General features: G+C 41.9%; 1 protein-coding gene across 2 annotated transcripts in view; it reads right to left on the bottom strand.

Moving 5' to 3' along the window:
* Positions 1 to 18887, bottom strand: part of CPM (carboxypeptidase M) — a 36606-nt gene extending 17719 nt beyond the window's left edge. The window contains exons 1-2 of one of the 2 annotated variants that reach the window (XM_071733443.1): positions 18740 to 18887; positions 18448 to 18598 (exon numbers count right to left, since the gene is read on the bottom strand). In XM_071733443.1, coding sequence (XP_071589544.1) covers positions 18448 to 18598; positions 18740 to 18856 — 268 coding nt within the window. In that variant the 5' untranslated portion in view covers positions 18857 to 18887. The remainder of the gene's footprint in view (positions 1 to 18447; positions 18599 to 18739) is intronic. The other variant, XM_071733444.1, reaches the window with a different exon arrangement.
* Positions 18888 to 19332: the final 445 nt, after the last annotated feature.

Raw genomic sequence — 19332 nt, 5'->3', positions numbered from 1 at the left:
AGTCCAGGTGCAGATAAAGTGGTATAGTTATTTCTGTCATTTAAGGCTTTCTACAAATACTACTGTATTCTGATTTCAAATACTAAAATAATTCCAGTGCCTTGCCATTGGCAGTGCTCATTCCTGCTGCTATCACTGCAGAATTGCACCCATGGGAAACACGAGGAAGAGCTAAGTATAGACAAGCATTAAGTACTGATTTAAATTGGTCTTTCCAACATTAGTGTTTAGACTGTTTGTGTGAGGGCCATCTAAATGATAAACACTCCCATGAACTGAGACACCAATTATTTCCTGGCATTTCCAGCTTGTGAGAAGGAACAAACCTACCATTAACAATTAAAATAAATTCCTGGGTCTGCTGAGCCTGCAGTACTGGGTAGTGTACCTATGGGGGATGATGTAAGATTTCTTTCCATACTGCAGTAAGTTACTTCATATAAAAAGATTCAGCATGTAGATAAAGTTTCCTTTAATCAGTAAAGCCTAGATAACTCTGGTTTTGTACATGAAGTGAGCAGCTAAGCTACCTCCCACGCTTTGAATCAACTGAATGTATATCAAAAAGCCATTTCTCACTGCCAAACCAGAACATGCTTCAACTAATTAGTGAGTAATACTTCGAGTCATTAAGCCAAATGTGTGTTTCTAACTGTGTCTCTCTGAAAAAGTAAGACTTGTATTGGACCAGAGCCAGATCACACAGCTTCTAGCAGTCTTTTTTAACTTATTATTATTTTTATTTCCCTAGCATTGCTACAGTTCCTGGCATAGTGTCACTATTCTAAACAGATCTATGAAAACTGGGAATTAAAATGGAGAGTTGAAACTGATCTCCAGATCTAGTGGGAAAGAAACCTAATAATCTGTAGATGTGGCAATCTGGATTGCACTCCCTGGTTTGTTTTTTGTTCCAAAATTTATTTCTGTTTTTCTTCCCTTTGTTCTTTACAGCCTCATTTATGAAAAAGAGCTGTTGTCATCGCAAAGAAAGGTGCAGCCAGGAAGCAAGTGAAATGACAGGCAGTCCCTACCAAGAAAGGGACAGTATAGAAAGGAGAAGGAGAAAGATTGACTCACTAGAATGCAAGATCCAACAACAATTTAATCATAGAAACAATCATGGAACCACAGGGAAGCCCAGGTTGGAAGTGACCTCAAAAAAATCATCTGGTCCAACCTTTGATAGGAAAGGGAGCCCAGATGAGATTACTGAGCACTTGGTTCAATTACATCTTGAAAACCTCCAGTGCTGGAGACTCTACCACATCCCTGGAAAAGCTGCTCCAGAAAATGATTGTTCTCACTGTAAAAAAAAAAAACTTTCATCCTTATATCAAGATGAAGTCTTTCCTCACAGGGCAGCTTCTCCAGCCGTTTGATCATTTTGGGGGCCTCTCCACATCTTTCTTGAACTGTAGGTGAAGGAACTGGACCCAGTGCTCCACGTGCAGCCTGGGTGTACCAGGTAGGATGATCACACGTTTATCTGGGCTAGCAGTGCCCCTGCAGATGCAGCCCAGGATCCAATTTGCCTTTGCTGCTGCAGACTGACTCATGTTCACCTTGTTGTCCACCAGAACTTCCATGTTCTTTTCCACAAGGCTGCCCCACAGCCACAAAGATCCTACTCTGAATGGGGCTCTTTGGTTATTCAATCCCACGTGCAGGACTGAGCATTTGTCCTGGTTAAACTTCACACTGCTGTTGCTATCCCCCTCTTCAAGCCTCTCCAGGTCAGGTCAGCCCTTCTGACTTCTCTGCCTCACTGCCCAGTCTGATGTACTCAGCAAAAGTGTTGCTGGTGCTTTCAGTTCCATCCTCCAGGTCATTTATAAAGACACTGAACAGTGTAGAGTTCAATAGTGATCTCTGGGGGACCCCAGTTGTGAGAGGCTGCCAGCAAGCCAGTTTTCTACCTATCTCACAGAACACCCACCCAGTCTGTATCTTGCCAATTTGTCCAGGAGAAGGCTGTGGGTAACAGTTTAAAAAACAGTTTACTCTGGCTCCAGATCTGACTGAATATCTATTTGAATAGTACAGCAGTGAACACAGCTCATCAAAAACCTGCTCTGACACTGGCTACAAAACTGTGCTTTTAGATGTCTAAATCCAAGCCTCAGATATGAATCTGCTTGGATCCATCTATGTTACCTATAAAACACATAAAACTACATTTTGAAAAAAGTCAGCATGACATTATACCAAAGCAAATTCATGACCTCAAAAAGTGTACTCTTGAGATTTGATACAAGCCACAACAATTTACTTCTTTACTTCTGAAATACTTTGTATTTCATATCCTCTTCCTTAAATTGTGCTGATTTTCAGTCTTACTCATCCCATGCTTTTCAACAAACTCTACAGGCAAAGTAGCATGAGGGTGGTTTGCATGTTACCCAGAAAGATGGGGCCCTAAGCTGTAGGGAAGGCCACCTTAGAAGTAAGAAAAGAAGACAGAGAAGTAAAACAGAAAGTGCAAACAAGTTAAAAGCTTTATCATTACCCATTGTTACTGACTACTGATGTTTGAGCAGCCCTGAGAACTTGCCCTACCAGGGCTTCATTCTGTCATGCTCCACAAACTTTTAAAATATGTTTCAGACCCTCAAAGCATACAATCAAAGCAGTGCAAAATATGAGAGGTGACCAGACACACAAGGTTTTGTTCAATAAGAATGTCAGAGGGTGGTGACTATGCCTTAGGCATCGCTGATATCAGTCCTGCTCAATTCCAGTATAATCAGAATTTCAGTCTAGATTCCGTGATGAGAACACCGAGTAGCAGTAGTGAAATAAACATCCCAGCTGATTTTTATAACAGCTCCCACTGCAAGAGCAACCACTACATCATTATGGTTTGACAGAAGAAAGAGAAACAATGCAAATACCCAGCATCTGCATTACTTATACAAAGTATTGCGGGGAGACAGGGTGGCATGAGAGTCACTCCTTGATAAATCCTTCTGTAGATATACCACAATTCCCACCTAATCTCTCAGATACTCTTTAATCCACTCTAACTATGCATACTGATACTGGAAACATTTCCCTAACTGCAGTTGGCAACATATTCTGCTAGGTGTTCGGATACTCCATCCTTACTGGATATCTGTAACACCAGTGTAAAACTATATTAATTGTTACCATGCAAGATACTAAGCTATCTTTACAGTTTTCTTTCCATTGCACAACTGTCTCAGCATGTCTTCCCAGCTGCAGCTGACACCTATTTTCTAAGACTACACTAAACTACACTTATTACTACAAAAAGTTCTTTATCTTTCAGGAAGAGAGAGATCAGGAAATCAACCCTGGCTTTATCACTTCTAACTTTTAAATGACATTCATGATAAATCTGTTTGCACACTAACAGAAACCATACTTGGCTTCTAAGTTTTCTGATCTGTACTGTGCTGCCTGTAAAGCTCAGTGCTACCAATGAGTAACAGAGGAGTACAATTGCTGCCTATGTGCACACACAGATGGAATTACAAAGACATCAGATGTCTGTGCAACTTAGTATTGCACTTCCAAGCTTCACCACAAAGACAAAGTGTTAGTTTTTCCTTAATCACAGTGGTCAAGAGCATCTTCCAGCAAAACACTAGCACAGCTAGTAAAGGACTTTAGGAGCATTTCCTTTCTGCTAAGCAAGCACCAGCAGCATCCTTGCCTTGGGGAATTCTGGTTTGCCAGCACCAATTCAAGCTGGAAAATCTAAAACTATTTTGGAACTTGTCTTCTTCAAGGGGACTGCCCTAGAGTACACACGGTTTGATTCAGAATCTAACATCATTTGAGTTACCAACACATTATTTATATAACCAGAAATGTTTAATCAGAATGACTGATGTAGTCGTGTAGCAGAAGCAGCCTTACAGACCTGAACAAATATGTGAGTTTGATCCAGCCAGACTGTTGAGCAAAGCACCCTCCAGATTATGGTAATATAAATGTATCCTTTGGGTATATAAACTTTATAGGTTCCAGCCAAAAAGGGCAGCTGTTTCTGTTCAGAAAACAGACACTCCAGATGAATAGTTTATACGCAGAATAACCTACCTACCTGAAGCTGGGATCAGACAGACATCTGTGAGAATGACTGTAGTACCTCAGATTCTTCTGTGAGCATTTATCCTCACTTCCCTTATACCATGTTCTCATGGCCCACTGAGATAGAAAATGCTATCTAAAGACTCAGCCTAGATTAGCATTAGTAATGAACAAAGTTTATATACCAAGAAGAACTGGGACACTTTAAATACAAGAAAGTCTTCAAGGTATTTTGAAGGATTAAAAAGATACAGATCAATCACATATGCTAACCAAGCATATCTGGCAATATTCAGCATAGTGCACAGGTAAGCAGAATAAACCCAAGAGAGCCCAAGGCAACATCAGACTGCAAGTCCAACATGGTCACTGCCTCCTCCTGCCCCATACTGACACCTCTTCCTAACTGGGGAAGGGGACAAAGGTTCTACTACTTCTTTAGCTTCCCCAAGTACCCTGCTTAATTGAGAGATGGTGAGAGATACCACTACTTAGCAACACCTACTCTAAACACACTGTTCTTGGTAAGTTACTGGAAGGAGTGAAAAACATTGATAAGGCAGCAAACATCTGTTTGAAGATAACAGCAAGAGAGACCAACTGGCACAGTGCTTGTACAGCATCTCCAAATTTTATTTCCAAGTGTAGGGACTATCCTGTGTGTGCTCTGTATTCCCACTTGTCAACCTCCTGAGTACTGAAACAGTCCCATCCCAACCTATTTGCAGTATTTCTTGAGATATAGAAGAGCAGAAGGTTTCAGCAACAGATGCACCACCTCTGACTGTTACTATGCTGGGGCCACTACACTACTGAATACTTCTGTCTCTTCCCATGGCTCCCTCCTTATGGGCATAAGGTCACCTCTCTCTCTCTCTCTAAAGAGGAAAAAAAAAAACAAAAAAACCCCAAACCAATAATTTCCCCATTATTTAATAAGTACCTATCTAATTCCAGAGATTGTAAGAGCTAATCCAGTGTAGAATCAGTAACTTCAGGAATCTATGACTCCTTAAAAAAACAAACAAACAAAAAAACCCAAAACAAACAAATAAACAAACCCTATTTATTTGTAAAGCACTCAAGAAGGGAAGGGAGTCAGAACACTTCCTGGATCACATGCTTGCTTATCTGCCTAAAGCTTTAAAAATCTCTGGGTGATTGAGATATCTTTCTGGGTGATTGGGACACTTTCACAGGACTGGTATCTTATGAGAACAACAACCCTTTCTTTCCTATGTATACGTGACTCATCACACTGTACCATTTCCAGTTCTCATAATCAAGCTGAGCACACTCTTTATGCATAAAAACATGAACAATCCAGAGCACAGTCTCTACAATAGCACCTTATAAGTTTAACAGGGATAATAATAAAAAAAAAAATTTAAAAATCCAAACAAAAACAACACAGAAAGGAATACTGTTTTTAAATTAATATACACTAGCCTTATTCAATATTGCTCACTGAGAAGGAGGAGTACCACAGAGACATAGAATTAGCCTGAACAGGCTTTCCCCCACTATTTACACTAACTGGTTTCATATTCACTCCCAGAAACCACAGTATTTTTCCTTTTCACCAACTCTTGCTCCTATTATCCAGGAGTTTTAAAACTAGTTCTAAAGACCTGGGCTTTATTTTCTCAGAAGGGTGTGAAGCTGGTAGGCCTCTAGTAGTTTTCAGAAAAGCTTCTATATATATAAAAGAAAGTAATAGTACCTATTCACAGTAGTACCACTGAATCATCATGAGCAGAGTGATAGCTTAATCACATGTGCCAGGCACAAGGAGGAGGTTGGTTTGTTTTTAAGTGCATCTTATTCAGATTCATCATTTTTATTTGGCCTACCCTTTTACCAGCAGAGGAGGGCAAAACTGTTCCTCACATTTGAAGGAAAGAGGGATTAGAAAACCAGGAGGAGACAGCAGGCTGTGGCACCTACATGACTGGGAGGTTACTGATGCACTTTGTGGGTTTCAGTGAACTGAAGTGCCTCATCAAGAGACTTGCTGTGCACACCCTGGAAACATCCTTGGCAGATCCCAGACATTATGTTTGCTCAAAGAATGGGAAGCTCCAAGCAGTGGTACAACTCTTGATACTGGTATGCAGAGTCCCATTAAAATAATCCAATCCTTACCATCACTATCTGTTTCTTGTTTAAATAACAAGCTGTATTGGTTTGACCAGTTGCTTCCGGACGCTCTCTCAAAATGGGTAACAAAATGTCTCCTTGCAAACATTAGTGACTGCTTTTTAGGAAAGGCAACAGACCCTGCAAGGAGCTAAACTCCAGACAGTGTTACTACCTATAAACAGAGTAACTCAGTTCTTTGTGTCTTCCAGGAATGTGTTTCTAGGTCCTTTGTTTCCTCTCGGATTTTGAGTTCAGCCTAGTGCAACTGTGTATCAAAGCAAGCTTTGTACTTTAACCCACTTTAGGTCCATCACGATTAGGAAATTGGCTTTGTCAGCAACAGCCAGGTTAGACACTGCTACAAGGGCACACCGGGAAAGCATCATTCTCTGCCTATCCTATTCCTAAAATTTTCTCTACCTAAAAGCCTATCCTATTCCTACAATTTTCTAGGTTAGCTGTTACTAGGAAAAAATTATTCACCACGAAGGTAGTAAGACACTGGAATAGGTTATCTAGGGGGGTTATTGATGCCTCATTCCTGGAAGTGTTTAAGGACAGGGTGGATAAAGCCTTGTGCAACTTGGTCTAAGGGGAGGTGTCCCTGCCCATGCAGGGGGCTGGATCTTGATGATCTTTAGGGTCCCTTCCAACCCAACCATTCTGTGATTCTCTGATTCTATTCTTGGAAGAAAAAGAAAACAAACAAACCAGAACTAGACCAGACTACACTTTTGAACTGACACAGTATGTATTTCTTATTAAAAAACACAGTTCACTTTTATTTTAGCTTTAGGATAAATGTTACTTTTCTGGACCTGCTCAGGCTGTGTTTAACTGCTCCAGGTAACTGAAAGAGGAATGGATGGAGAAGACATTGGCTAGGAACAAACAGGAAATGTAACTCAAGTGTCCTAAATCCACTGTGAGCTCAGCATGTTACACAGCAGCTACAGTCATTTAGCTGAAGAGCTCCAAGTGCCATGGACTGACCTTTCCCATAACAACTAAGCCCTAGAAATCAAACTGCAGAATCATCTGCTTACAAGCATCCTCTAACCTCTTCCTCACATCTGAACCACTGCACAGATTTTAAGAGTTACTGTGCCAGAAGTAGAACAGCTTACAGGAAGGAAAATTTCTCAGCTGGGAGGGGAAGGGAGCTAAAGCCAAGCCCTATGCATTTTTTGTTTCCCTCTCCAGTAGCTACCTAAGTCATAAAAAGTTCAGAAAGCAGAAGAAGCAATCATGTGCACATCCAGCTTTCATTCCACAACAACAAGAAAAAACACAGCCTTTAAAAAAACAATAAATCTAGATCTCTCTTCTATGCATAGAACAACTGCCTAAGGAACAAATGCTTCAGGGTAAGAAAACACATCTTGCTTATCAACTAATGAATGTATTACAAGCAAGTCTTCTTTTGTACTTAAGTGAACTGGATGAACACAATGTGCCATACCATAGCTACATACACTAAGGCTTTAATCCTAGAATCATAGAATTGGCTGGGTTGGAAGGGACCTCAGAGATCACCAAGTCCAACCCTTGATCCACTACTGCTGCAGTTACCAGACCATGGCACTGAGTGCCACATCCAGTCTCTTTTTAAATATCTCCAGGGATGGAGAATCCACCACTTCCCAGGGCAGCCCATTCCAGTGTCTGATCACCCTCTCGGTAAAGAAATTCTTTCTAATGTCCAACCTAAACCTCACAACTTAAGACCAGCCCTGGGATTCAGCAATGCTGGTAGCTCCAAGGATCCACAGCATGAGGTCCCAGGCAGAAAGGGCATCCAGAGGGATGCAAGGCAAACTGCTCTTCTCCTTTTGTGGGAAGTGAATACAAAGTGAATACAAAGCTACTTGAAACACCTTCCTCCTAAAAAGCCTCATCCCCTGAGGTGGGGTAGGAAGGATGTGTTACTGTGCTCTCCTCAGGTCAGAGGAAAATGCAGACAGATTGACCATCTGGGTAAAACTTAGACATAGGATGAGAGTCTCTTTTAAAGGAAGTTTGTGATTAGAGTTTGTTTTTAAATTAACAAATATTAGAATTATACTGAGAGGCCAATTCAACCCACATCACTCACTGATCCTTAAAAATCAATATTCACTCAATTTTCCATATTCCTAAGGAAACAGGCTCTATAGCATGACCCAAAGACCAGCAAAGGTAGGCTGTGGGTTAACAGAGACCTAACCTGGTGTTAGAAGACTCTTAATTGAAGGTCCTTTTTTCATTTATGGTGTTTTCTTTTTTTTTTTTCTTTATTTGAGAATCTTTGTTTTCCAGTGCTACTCTACATCATCTGATAAATAGCAGTCTGAAGAAACAAATACTTATGCAGGACAACTATAAGTCAACGTTGAATAACATATGAAAAGTAACTTGAAGTGAGCATGCAGGTTTAATTTGCCCCTTGCAAAAAGCAGACTATAAATTATAATTAAATCACCAGTATAGTTATGGGCTACAAAAGCCATGTTTCAAGATCATACCTCTTATTTACATGGCTATAAATCTATGTACAATGCCCCAAAAAGCAGAAACCTACAAGAAGTGAGGGGGGAAAATAAGCAGCAATTTCTCTCCACTGTGCAACATTCTTACTCTCCTGAGCTCTGTGTTTTTGTGTCTGGTTGTTTTTTTAAAAAACACCTTCTACATATTTACTTTCTCAACACCAGCTTTAGGATATGGAGATAAGACAAGAATTGAATGGCATCCACCAGCTGCAATTGCTGATCCTATGTTACACAAGCTCCCCAGCAGTGCTGTCTTCACTGGTGTGAATTACAATATCCAGTCATCAATTCTGTCTGCTTCTAAACAAACAGAGAAAGCTGCAAAGTCTTGCTGAGGGAAAACTGGGTGGCTGCAGGCTTAAGACCTTTCCTGTTATGAAGAAAAGCTTGTCAAATACATGCAGCAACCAGACGTCTACAAAAAAGAGGCAGAGAGGGGGAAAGAAAGCAGAGATTTTTTTCCACAACACTGGTTTTAAAATGAATGCTGCTCACAGGAACAGTGGACTATTTCCAAATAGATCAGATCTATCCATTTCAAAGTTTATATTATAAAGATCCTATACCAGGTAAGTTTTCACATGAGAAGTGTTTGATCTACATTTCTAGGACAGGTTCCCTTCAAACTGTTGCTTGAAAATATGTAATTTTAAATTTATTTTTTTTTTAAGCTGGTATGGAAGTCTGATACACAGGCTTCACAGAAAAAAACTTCCTACAGGACTTTCTGCTAGAACTGCATTTAAGTTTCATTTGTGTGTGTGTGCATGCATATATGTGAAAGAAAACTGCACAACACATACAAAACCACACACCTTATTCATTGTAGGTGTTGGAGGTAATGTAGAAGGCAAGACAAAGATGATTGACCAGTCCACAGCAAGCATAAAGAAGACTTAAGGAAATAACATTTACTTTCACTGCAAAAGAATAGGAATATGCTCAGAGTCAGTGACTTTAAGGGTAACATCTTCACAATCTCTTAACCCTCCGGTGCTGACCAAACTATTTACTTTTTGTAAATTATTTTTGCAAAAGGCATAACCATACTGACAGGATTAAGTCATGTTATCATCAGAGAAGATCTTGGTAGGTGGCTATCAGAAGACTGACTGCCCAGCAGCTGCCTGTGTCACATTACAGTAGTCAAACTACTATTGCAGAAGGTAGAAATCCTATGGATTTTCTCCTGTAAGTAGATTTAGTTAGGGTTCACATTTAAACTCACTCTGGTAAAGAAATTGCTAGAGGGTGCAGCAAGATGAAACATGACATGTTTCAACATTTGAAGACTTTTTAGCTTCAGTCAGGACAAATCGACTTAGAAGTTAAAGCTACTGCAGTAATGGTGAGTTGTATTTCAGCACACAGTTCAGAGCACACTCACCTCAAAGCTAAGACTGGTAATATTACAGGCTAATAATCCTTGGTTTTAAAGTCATAGTTTAGCCTGGAGTAGATAAACCCTGAAGGAGCCAGTCCTCCTCTTCCTTCTGCTTTTGTTTTGTTTTGTTTTGTTTTCCCCTTCCCATCAGTTGACACCAATAACATGCTGCAAATAAGGGTTTACAAGGCTGTTAAAATCAAGAATCAAGACCATCCGTGAACCCAAAGAGCCTTTCAATAATAAAATGAACATATAAACCCACCTAACATCTTGTTAACATACATTTATACACCACAAGTACTGACAAAGACTAGAGCAAAGATGGCTATGAATAAAGACACTGAAAAGAGCAAGCAGCAGATAAGAGGAAAAAAAAAAATCAGAAGAGAAGCAGAAAAGACTAAGTTTAAATATCACGTAAAGTTTTAGAATGCCCATATTTAAATGAAACGCTGGATTTGAGCCAAGTGACTTTAGTATGCTTTACATGAGGCCCTCAGAGTGGGAAATGTCTCATTCATTCTTGTTTCTAAAGATGAAAACTGCTTATGTTGCCTACAAATGCCATGCCTGCACAATGAGCCTGTAATTCACAGTACTAAGGAAATCTGTGGGGTGGGAGATGAGGAGGAGGGAAGGGAAGACATCATTAAGAACTGGAGACAGGAGGAAAGCCATCTGCAGCAGTCATACAAATGGAACAAACAGAAGGTAACCCTTCTACAAAAAAATACCTCACACCATGTAACCACAGAAAAAATAATTGCTATATTCTCTTAAAAGACTGGATCCCTTAAACTAACTTGTTAAAAACAGTCCCAGTACAGTACAAGCATCTTATGGATACCTATTTCAGTTTTATTTTCTCTAGCAGTATACAAAGTAGTACTTTCCAGTACTTCAAAGTAAAAACATCCAGAATATAACTGTTTCTAATGCAAATTCAATGAAATTTACAGAGCATTTTATTACTGATGGTGGTAGCCTGGGCTCCTTCCATACTATGTCACAAAAAGTATCTGAATATAAGTTCCTATTTTTCCCAAGCAGACAAAATTTTTCAACTATATACACAGGCTACCAATGTATAGACTGGCCAAGTGCAAGTACAATGCCTGGTCTTTTTTTATTAAATGTTTTTATCAAAGTGCCATAAACCTGAAGTTATCACTCCCCTGTTCAACAGTCACCCATAAATGCCTGAAAGTATAAATTGTGGTGTATCAGAAAAGTCAGGAGCTTTAAGTTGAACCCTGGCATACCTTGGGTAAATGTTCCATTGATGTTTGTGCAGAATGATGCCAGGAACAAGTTAATTGCCTGGATTCCTTATTAGCAGGCAGGTGCATACTTCCTATGGCACTACCTATGTCCTAATCTCTGATGTGCCCTTTTGCTGAAGTCACAGTTGCTTATCAGATGGAAACCTGGGCACGTGTCATTGTCTTCTGTTTTCCAAGGAGGGAAATCCATAAATGCAGGCAGGAAGGAGACTTAATAAGCTCCAACAAAGCACCTTATCTGAGCCACTGAGAAACCTGCCCTCCTGAGTATACCTTCCTTGAAGTACATACTCTCCTCTGCACACAGCCAGCAGGAGCTTTAAAAACTAAACCAACCAAACACACACACCCTGCACAGCTTCAGCCTCTCTGTTTAGATATCAGGGATAGCAGAATGCTAATAAGTGAGATTATTTCTTTTGGTGGACTAGCAAAAGCTACCCAACTGCTTATAACTAAATGGATGGAATGTGCCAATTGAAGGGCAACAGAGAGAGTAACTGAGCAGTAAACAGCAGAATATGATGATTAATCCACAGGGTTCTCACCTATAATAATTTTCAGGATCGCTCTTTTGCAAGAAGCTATTTATGAAATTTTCTACTGAAACCACAATAAAATTCAGCCAGTTTGTTTTGTTTTGGTTTTTGTCTCTCCAGCGACAGAATCTGCCAAAGAGATGTTTATCTATTAAGTCAGATTTGAAGCTCTTCACTTAGGTAGAGGCAAATGAACTTTCTCCTCAGTGAGCAGGAACTGTCGTGAGGATGATGTTTACAGCTGTTTCAATATGACTGGAATTCTAAAAATTTAGACTGGCCTCCAGAAAAGCTAGATCAGAAACAAGCTGTAACTGCCATGCTATCACTTTATCAGAGTCCAAACTGTATCTGAAAGGAGTTTTTAAGGAGTGTGGGCCTACTACAAAACTCACTCAGCTCTTTCAACAGCTGCTTGACTTTTTTCTTCTAATGAGTCATCAGGTCTAATAGCATCCTTAAGTCTACTTCCCACCACCCTCATTTTGTTTTCAAACAACAAAAGAACAGCATGGTTTCTTCAACTATGAAAAGCCACGGATGATACACACACACACACGAGTTATTTTCTTTTTGATAATTAAGATTTGCTTGCTGCAGAGTCAGTCTGCTTTTCACTGGGGTGGCATTAGGCAGGACAGGTTAACATGTTTACACCAGGTCCTGTTCTCCAGACTGACCCAGCTCTGCAGCTTCCTCTGTTATTATGCCAAGCACATGCTATGCTGAGGTTGGACACTGCTCAGATGAGAAAACGAAGCTCCTGCCAAATATCTTTTACAGGCTTGTCCAACAACAGATCTGAAGCTACATAAAAGAACAAAGGTGTTTTATGGGCCATTGTGCATCTCTGCCTACCAGCTAATAAGACCATATTAGGTCTCTCACAAATCACCTACAAATCCCAAGGGATTTTAGGTTACCTACCAAATTAGGCCAAACAGATAATATTCAGCTTTGTCAGCCAATGGGATACACCTTTTTAAGCTCCCTTTCCCCCTTGTTTAAGGGTAATAGCTTAGGAGATTACATGCCTCATTATATATCATAGAATCATAGAATGGTTTTGTGTTGGAAGGGACCTTAAAGATCATCCAGCTCCAACCCCCCTGCATGGGTTGGGACATCTTCCATCAGACCAGGTTGCTCAAGGCCCCATCCAACCTGGCTTTGAACTCTTCCAGGGAGAGGACAGCCACAAATTCCTTGGGCAATCTGTTCCAGCATCTCACTACACTCACAGGAAAGAATTTCTTTCTAATGTTTAACCTAAATCCCCTCTCTTCAAGTATGAAACCATTTCTCCTTGTTTTCTCACTACTCATCTGTTTAAAAAGCCCTACCCCAGCTTTCTTGTAGGCATCATAGTTTCCAAATGTACAGACCTGAACAGCCCATTGCCAGGCTAGAGCATTGCCATTCTTCCCAGTAATGTGGAAGAAGGGGGGGTGATGTAATCCACCACAAAACAAATTGGGCATCTTTTAGTTTGCTTTCCACTTATGCCCTTGGTACTGGTTCTGTTGTGTACATTGCTGTTACAGTCTATATACATCAAACCAACACACTTTGTAAATCTTGCCTCAAATTTAACCCTTAAAAATCATACTTGATGCTTACCTATTAAGCAGAAATGGCTCAGTGGGAGAAGAGAAAGCACTGTATTTCTTTAGTCTTGCTCAGCAAGGCTTTCAACAGTCAGATAATGAGCTGCAGTGGACCTCTGGAGGTCACCTGGTCCAACTTCCCCTGCCCAAGCAGGGCCAACTACAGCCAGCTGCCCAGGACTGTGTTCAGATGGCTTTTGAACATCTCCAGGGATGGATATTCCACAACCTCCCCAGGCAGCCTGTTCCAGTGCTCAGTCACCCTCATAGTATCTTCATAAACAAACTGGGAACATATGGATTAGAGGCCGGGACTGAGCAAGTTGTGGTTCAAGTGTCAGCAAATTATTAACAGCATTCCTCAAGGGTCAATACTGACACTGATAGTGTTTAACACCTTCAGCAGAAACAGGGCTGCCATTCAGAGGGACCGTGAGAAGCTGACAGAATTGTTGAAAAGAAAACTGATAAAGTCTGACAAAGGCAAACTCCTGCACCTGGAACTAAAGAATGCCATCTTGGGGTTTTCTACCCAAGAAGAGAACCCCAAACTTGTGCAGGCTGCAGACTGGCCAGGTTGAGAAGCTGCAGAATGTGGGAGCAATATTCAGGTGGACAAGACAAACATGAGTCAGCAGTGTTCTCTCACAGCAGAAAAGGCAACCCTTATGCTGGGCTGCATCAGCAAGAACATAAAAGGAAATTATTATTGCCCTCTACTCAGCATTAGTAAAGCTACATCTGGAGTACTGTGTCCAGCTACAGGTTCCCTAGCACAAGCCAGACAACACCACACTGGAATAAGTCCAGTAGAGAGACACTGAGATGATCTCACTACATCTAAGAAGTGGCTGGGGCAGGTTGGCCTGTTCAGCCTTGAGGATGACACAGCTACAACCTTCCACTATCTAAAGGGACATTACAGACGAGACAGAGCCAGACCCTTCTTACAGGTGCACAGCAAAAGGACAGGTAACTAAACTCACAGCAAAGGAATTTGTAAATGGATGCAAGGAAACACATTTGCACAAGAAAAATAGTTGAGCACTGATCAGGTACCCAGAGATCCTGTAGAATCTCCACTCTGGCAGATACTCAAAACTTGTGTGGAATGGTCCCTGAGAATATTCAAAACTTGAGTGGAATGGTCCCTGGGCATCATAATCTAACTTTCAAGTTAGCCCTGCTTCGAGCAGGAGCTCAAAATAGATGGCCTCCAGACCTAAATTACTTTATGATCTGCCCGGAGCATGTGAGGCTTCTGACATGAAGTGTTTAGATATTTCTGTTAACTACAAGTAGTCACTTTCTGAAGTGAAACTACACAGGTCCCTATTACCCTCCACATCTAGGCTTCTCAGAGTGCATTCTATACCCTCACAGAGCTCTAAGTCTACACACACCAACTAAAAGTCAAGCCTTTATTTCACATTCTTCATCATTCATGTCTAGTATATTATATTAGATTAGTAGATAAAATTAGAGTAAAGCCTAGGTTAGCTTTAAGAATAACATGGGAACAACGGCTATTCATGATAACAGTAAAATTATGTCTAGTGACTTTATAGCCCAGCACTCCGATTCATAGGATTTTGTATTCATCACCAAGAATTTCCATATCATGATATCATAGCTTAATATCATAGCTTAAAAGAAAAGCTACTACGTCACATCAATCTCAGTTATATAATATTGAAATTAATTTCTGTTTCTCATTCTCAAGATGTACATTTTGCCATCTAGTTTAGCTATGTAATATATAATTTATAGCTATATATAGATATAATTTAGCTATGTAATAGTTTAGTTAATTGCTACTGGGACAACACGAGTAAACCCATACGAGGGCATGAGCTCAGAGACATTCCTGTTTGTGCCAGTATATTTGGGTCTGTGTGGTGGGGCTTTGGTAGCAGGGGAGGGGCCACAGGGGTGGCTCCTCTCAGAAGCTGCTGGAAGCTGCCCTGGCTCCAAAAGCTGGACCTGTGTCTGGCAAACTCTGAGCCCATTAATGATGGTGATAAGATCTATGGAATAGCATAGTTAAGGGGAAAAGGATACTGCAGAAAGACCTGCAGGGAAGGCAAGAGGGGGAAGTAAGAGCAGTAAGTAAGCAGAGGTACTAAGGTCAGTGAGGAAGGAGGGGAGGAGGTGCTGGGGCAGAGATTGATTCCCCTGCAGCCTGTGGTAAGACAGCCAACTGTTCCCTGGAAAACATGGAAAAGCACTGTGAAGCAGCCCATGAAGGACCTTGGTGAAGCAGATGTGAACCTGCAGCCCATGAAGGTGCCTGTGCCAGGGGAGGTGACTGTGCCCAAAGAAGACCATGATTCTGTGGTCAGCCCATGCTGGAGCAGTCTGTCCCTGAAGGACTGCACCACCTGGGAGGCACTGGTGTCAGAGGAGTTCATGTGTGGGAGGGACACCACGCTGAAGCAGAGGGAGACTTTAGCACTGAGGAAGGAGTGGCAGAAAACAACTTGTGATGAACTGGCTGTAATCCTCATTCCTCATCCCCTTGTGCCATCTGCATGGAAGAGGGGGAAGTAGAGAAATCAGGAGCAAAGTAATTGGACCTGGGAAGAAGGGAGGAATGGGGAAGGTATATGTAAGATCAGTTTTGTTTCTCATCATCCTGCTCTGATGTGATTGGTGACAAATTAAATTTGTCTTTTTTTTCCGTAAAATGCATCTTTTTTTCCCCATGATGATAATTGGTGACTGAACCCTCCCTGCCTTTGTATTGAAGCATGAGCTTTTCATTGTATTTTCTATTCCTCATCCCATGGTGGGAGCAGGACTGAGCAAGTGGATGCATGGTTCTTTGTTGCTGGATAGGCCTAAACCACAAGAGTCAGCTCAACTGAGAAAAAGAGGAATAGAACTTCAGCCTGTTGATTAGAATAGAAACTTCATTTTCACTAAATTCATATAAGCACTCTTGCTACAAAAATTTCCTTCAGCAGGACCAAAAAACCAAAAAGAGACCCTGATAACATCCCCTACCATATTTCAGGAGATCCTAAAGGTACATTTCTTAACAGAGGTGGAAATAAATTTTAACATTTAGAAAAAAATAAAGACTAGAAAAGCACTGAACATTTTTCACTGCCACTTATGTTTAAATGGCACTAAGAATGCTCCTATTGCCCACCTGCTCCATTGAGTGGAATACTGCAGGCAAGCAGGATGTGCAAAAAGCATAACTGATCACCTTCTTGTGAATCACGAGGTGTAAGTGAGCAGAGCCAGGCAGAGCCCACGCAGTTTGGCAAAGCAGAAGGCAATGTAACAAATTCTGAATGAAGTCTCAGTGCAATGCTCAGTGACAATCAAGAGATGATGCTTTTCCAGTTTTCATACTGATGGAACTCTGATAAGCTTAAGGCTTTGTCTTACCGACTTTCAGATATGCTAAAGCCAAAATTTCAGTCTCTCTCTGGTTGGATGAAAAATTTCATCCTACTTGCACGAAGATAAGTGAGCAAGCAGAGTTCTTGCCAGAAAAGTCAGAATCTACTCTTATCATAGCTAAGTTCCCTGAAGGTAGGAAAACAAGGATGTGGATAACTGGTAGTTTGTACTGGAGGGAGCTGTACTTAAAGGGACAAGCATTCCCTTGAGTGGATGAATGGCATAATCCAGTGCGATTCTGCCTTTGATGAAAACACAAGAACACAGCTTAAGGAATTTAAAGATTCCTTGTCTACTTTTGAGTATTCTCACAATGACACTTCATAAAAAATGAGTGTAGACAGTGCACAGACACAAGATCACATATTCATAACAACATGACAGCTGTTTGATACCTCACTGAAACAAAACTCTCTTTTCAACTAGAAATTATATCCTAGCCAAACAGAAGTATATTTAAAAAGACATGCATGGTAACACAAGGAAAGAAATAAAAAAGAAACTACTGGCATTCTTGATTATTATTTACCTAGAAAGATGCAGGTTTTTTTAAAGACAAGCATAGGCTTTGTAATAGATGCTACAATAGTCTCCTTTCAGTAGTATGAAACAGGATTAGAGGAACAGATAATATTTGCAAAGAATGAACTTCCCTGTTTAGTTTTAGAACCTCATACTAAAGCAATTTAATTTTCTGAATGGAAATCAACCTACCTTTTTTTTTTTCTTAAAATTAGACAGATGCACACTAAAGTACTTATATGCCAAGAAACAATGAACTTCCTGATTTCTTTAAACAAGTGAAAAGAAGGGTGGTTTTATCTATCTATCTATCTATAAATTTATTGTAGGAAAGTACTAATCAAAGAGAAATAAATTCAAATACCTATAAAAGGCCATAAAGGTGATTACTAATGTCAGCATGTTTTCCTGCAGGTATTTGAGACTGAAAACCCATTCTGCATTTAAACCTTGTGTCAGTATGGAATTCGAAATCCCTTTTTCTGGTCAGTCCAGGTTTACTGGAATAATAGGTAAAGCCAAAAGAGAAGATATTTTTAACATAGCCACAACTTAGGAAACACAGACTCCTGTTATAGCCCCACCTACAACGGAGCCCTTTGGCAAAGGGGGTACACACATTTTAAGCTCCTTAAAGCCCTGTTTCTGAAATTGCCACTCAGGAGGTTTCCAATTCTTAGGGGGAAAAAGTAAAATAAAATACAAAAAGCTGGGAGAGCTTCTGCCCCCGCTGAAGCATCCTACGTGTCATTAGAGTTTGTTATTCACGCAGAAGCAAGAGGAAACTTGACAGAGACTGAAGCAGAGAGAGGGACCCGGCACTTTGGGTTAGAGGAGCTGCAGCCCCCGCCGCCAGCAAGCCCGCACCAAACGCCACCGCGGTCATTTTTCCTCACACTGGTCCCGATTTAAAAGAAACAAAGAGCTGTCCCGTCCCCCCCCGCCATTACCCCCTCCTCCTACCTTCCACCGAGCGCCCGATGCTGTGCAAGTGGGTGAGGGAGGGGTAGGCGGCATGAACCTCCTTCAGGTACGCCTCCAGCTCCTCGCTGTGGTGGTACTTGAAATCCAGCGCGGCCGCCACAGAAACCAGGCAGAGGATGCCCACCACGTCCTGCAAAGAAGCAGATGAAACCCAAAAGCCACGGGGACCGGCGGGCTTGTAACGCTGCCGCGGTGACAGAGCCGTGGCATCGCCAAGCCCCCAGAGAGAGGGAAGCCCTCCCGCCTCCCCTCACAGGGAGCAGGTGCCTACCCCGGCGGCCGCCCGCATGGTCCCGCCGCACCTCCACAACTGGAGCCCCGAAGCCGGGCGGCAGCCGCCATCCCCCGTCGCCGGCCTCGCCCTGCCCCTGACTGACGCGGGCTTCATCCACTCAGGTCCCCCCGGCCCGCCCAAAGGGGCAGAGGGGGACACACGCACACACCCTTCCCCCCCACCCCTTTCCCGCTTCTCCCCTCCCTCCTTCCCGCCTCGCCCAGTGGCTCTCACCTGTCTGCCGGGCTGATCCTGTCAGGGCGGCAGCGGGTGGAGCAGCCCTCCCCGGTGCCCTCGGTAGCCCCTCGGGGTGAATCCCACCCGCCTCCTTATTTCCTCCGCATGTCCCTCCTTGTAGGCTGAGGGGCAAGGAAAGGGTCGGAGCATGGGCTGGGGATGACTTCGCGCCGTCGCGGGTCCGGTGTGTCCTGAGGGGACAGCGCGGCCCCGTTTGGGCGAGTTCTTGCTGGGTTTGCCTCATTTTAATTCCTGGAGGGGGTGAGGGGTGACTGGATGGGAAAGAAAGATCATAAGAGGGGGGGGGGAAGGGTGCAAAAATTCACATTTTGGCTTTTGGGGATTGTTTTGAT

The sequence above is a fragment of the Heliangelus exortis genome, chromosome 1, assembly GCF_036169615.1.
Source record: "Heliangelus exortis chromosome 1, bHelExo1.hap1, whole genome shotgun sequence".
In the NCBI taxonomy this organism is placed as follows: Eukaryota; Metazoa; Chordata; class Aves; order Apodiformes; family Trochilidae; genus Heliangelus; species Heliangelus exortis.
Note: the sequence above shows the minus strand (reverse complement) of the source record. Positions and strands in the feature narration are given on the sequence as shown.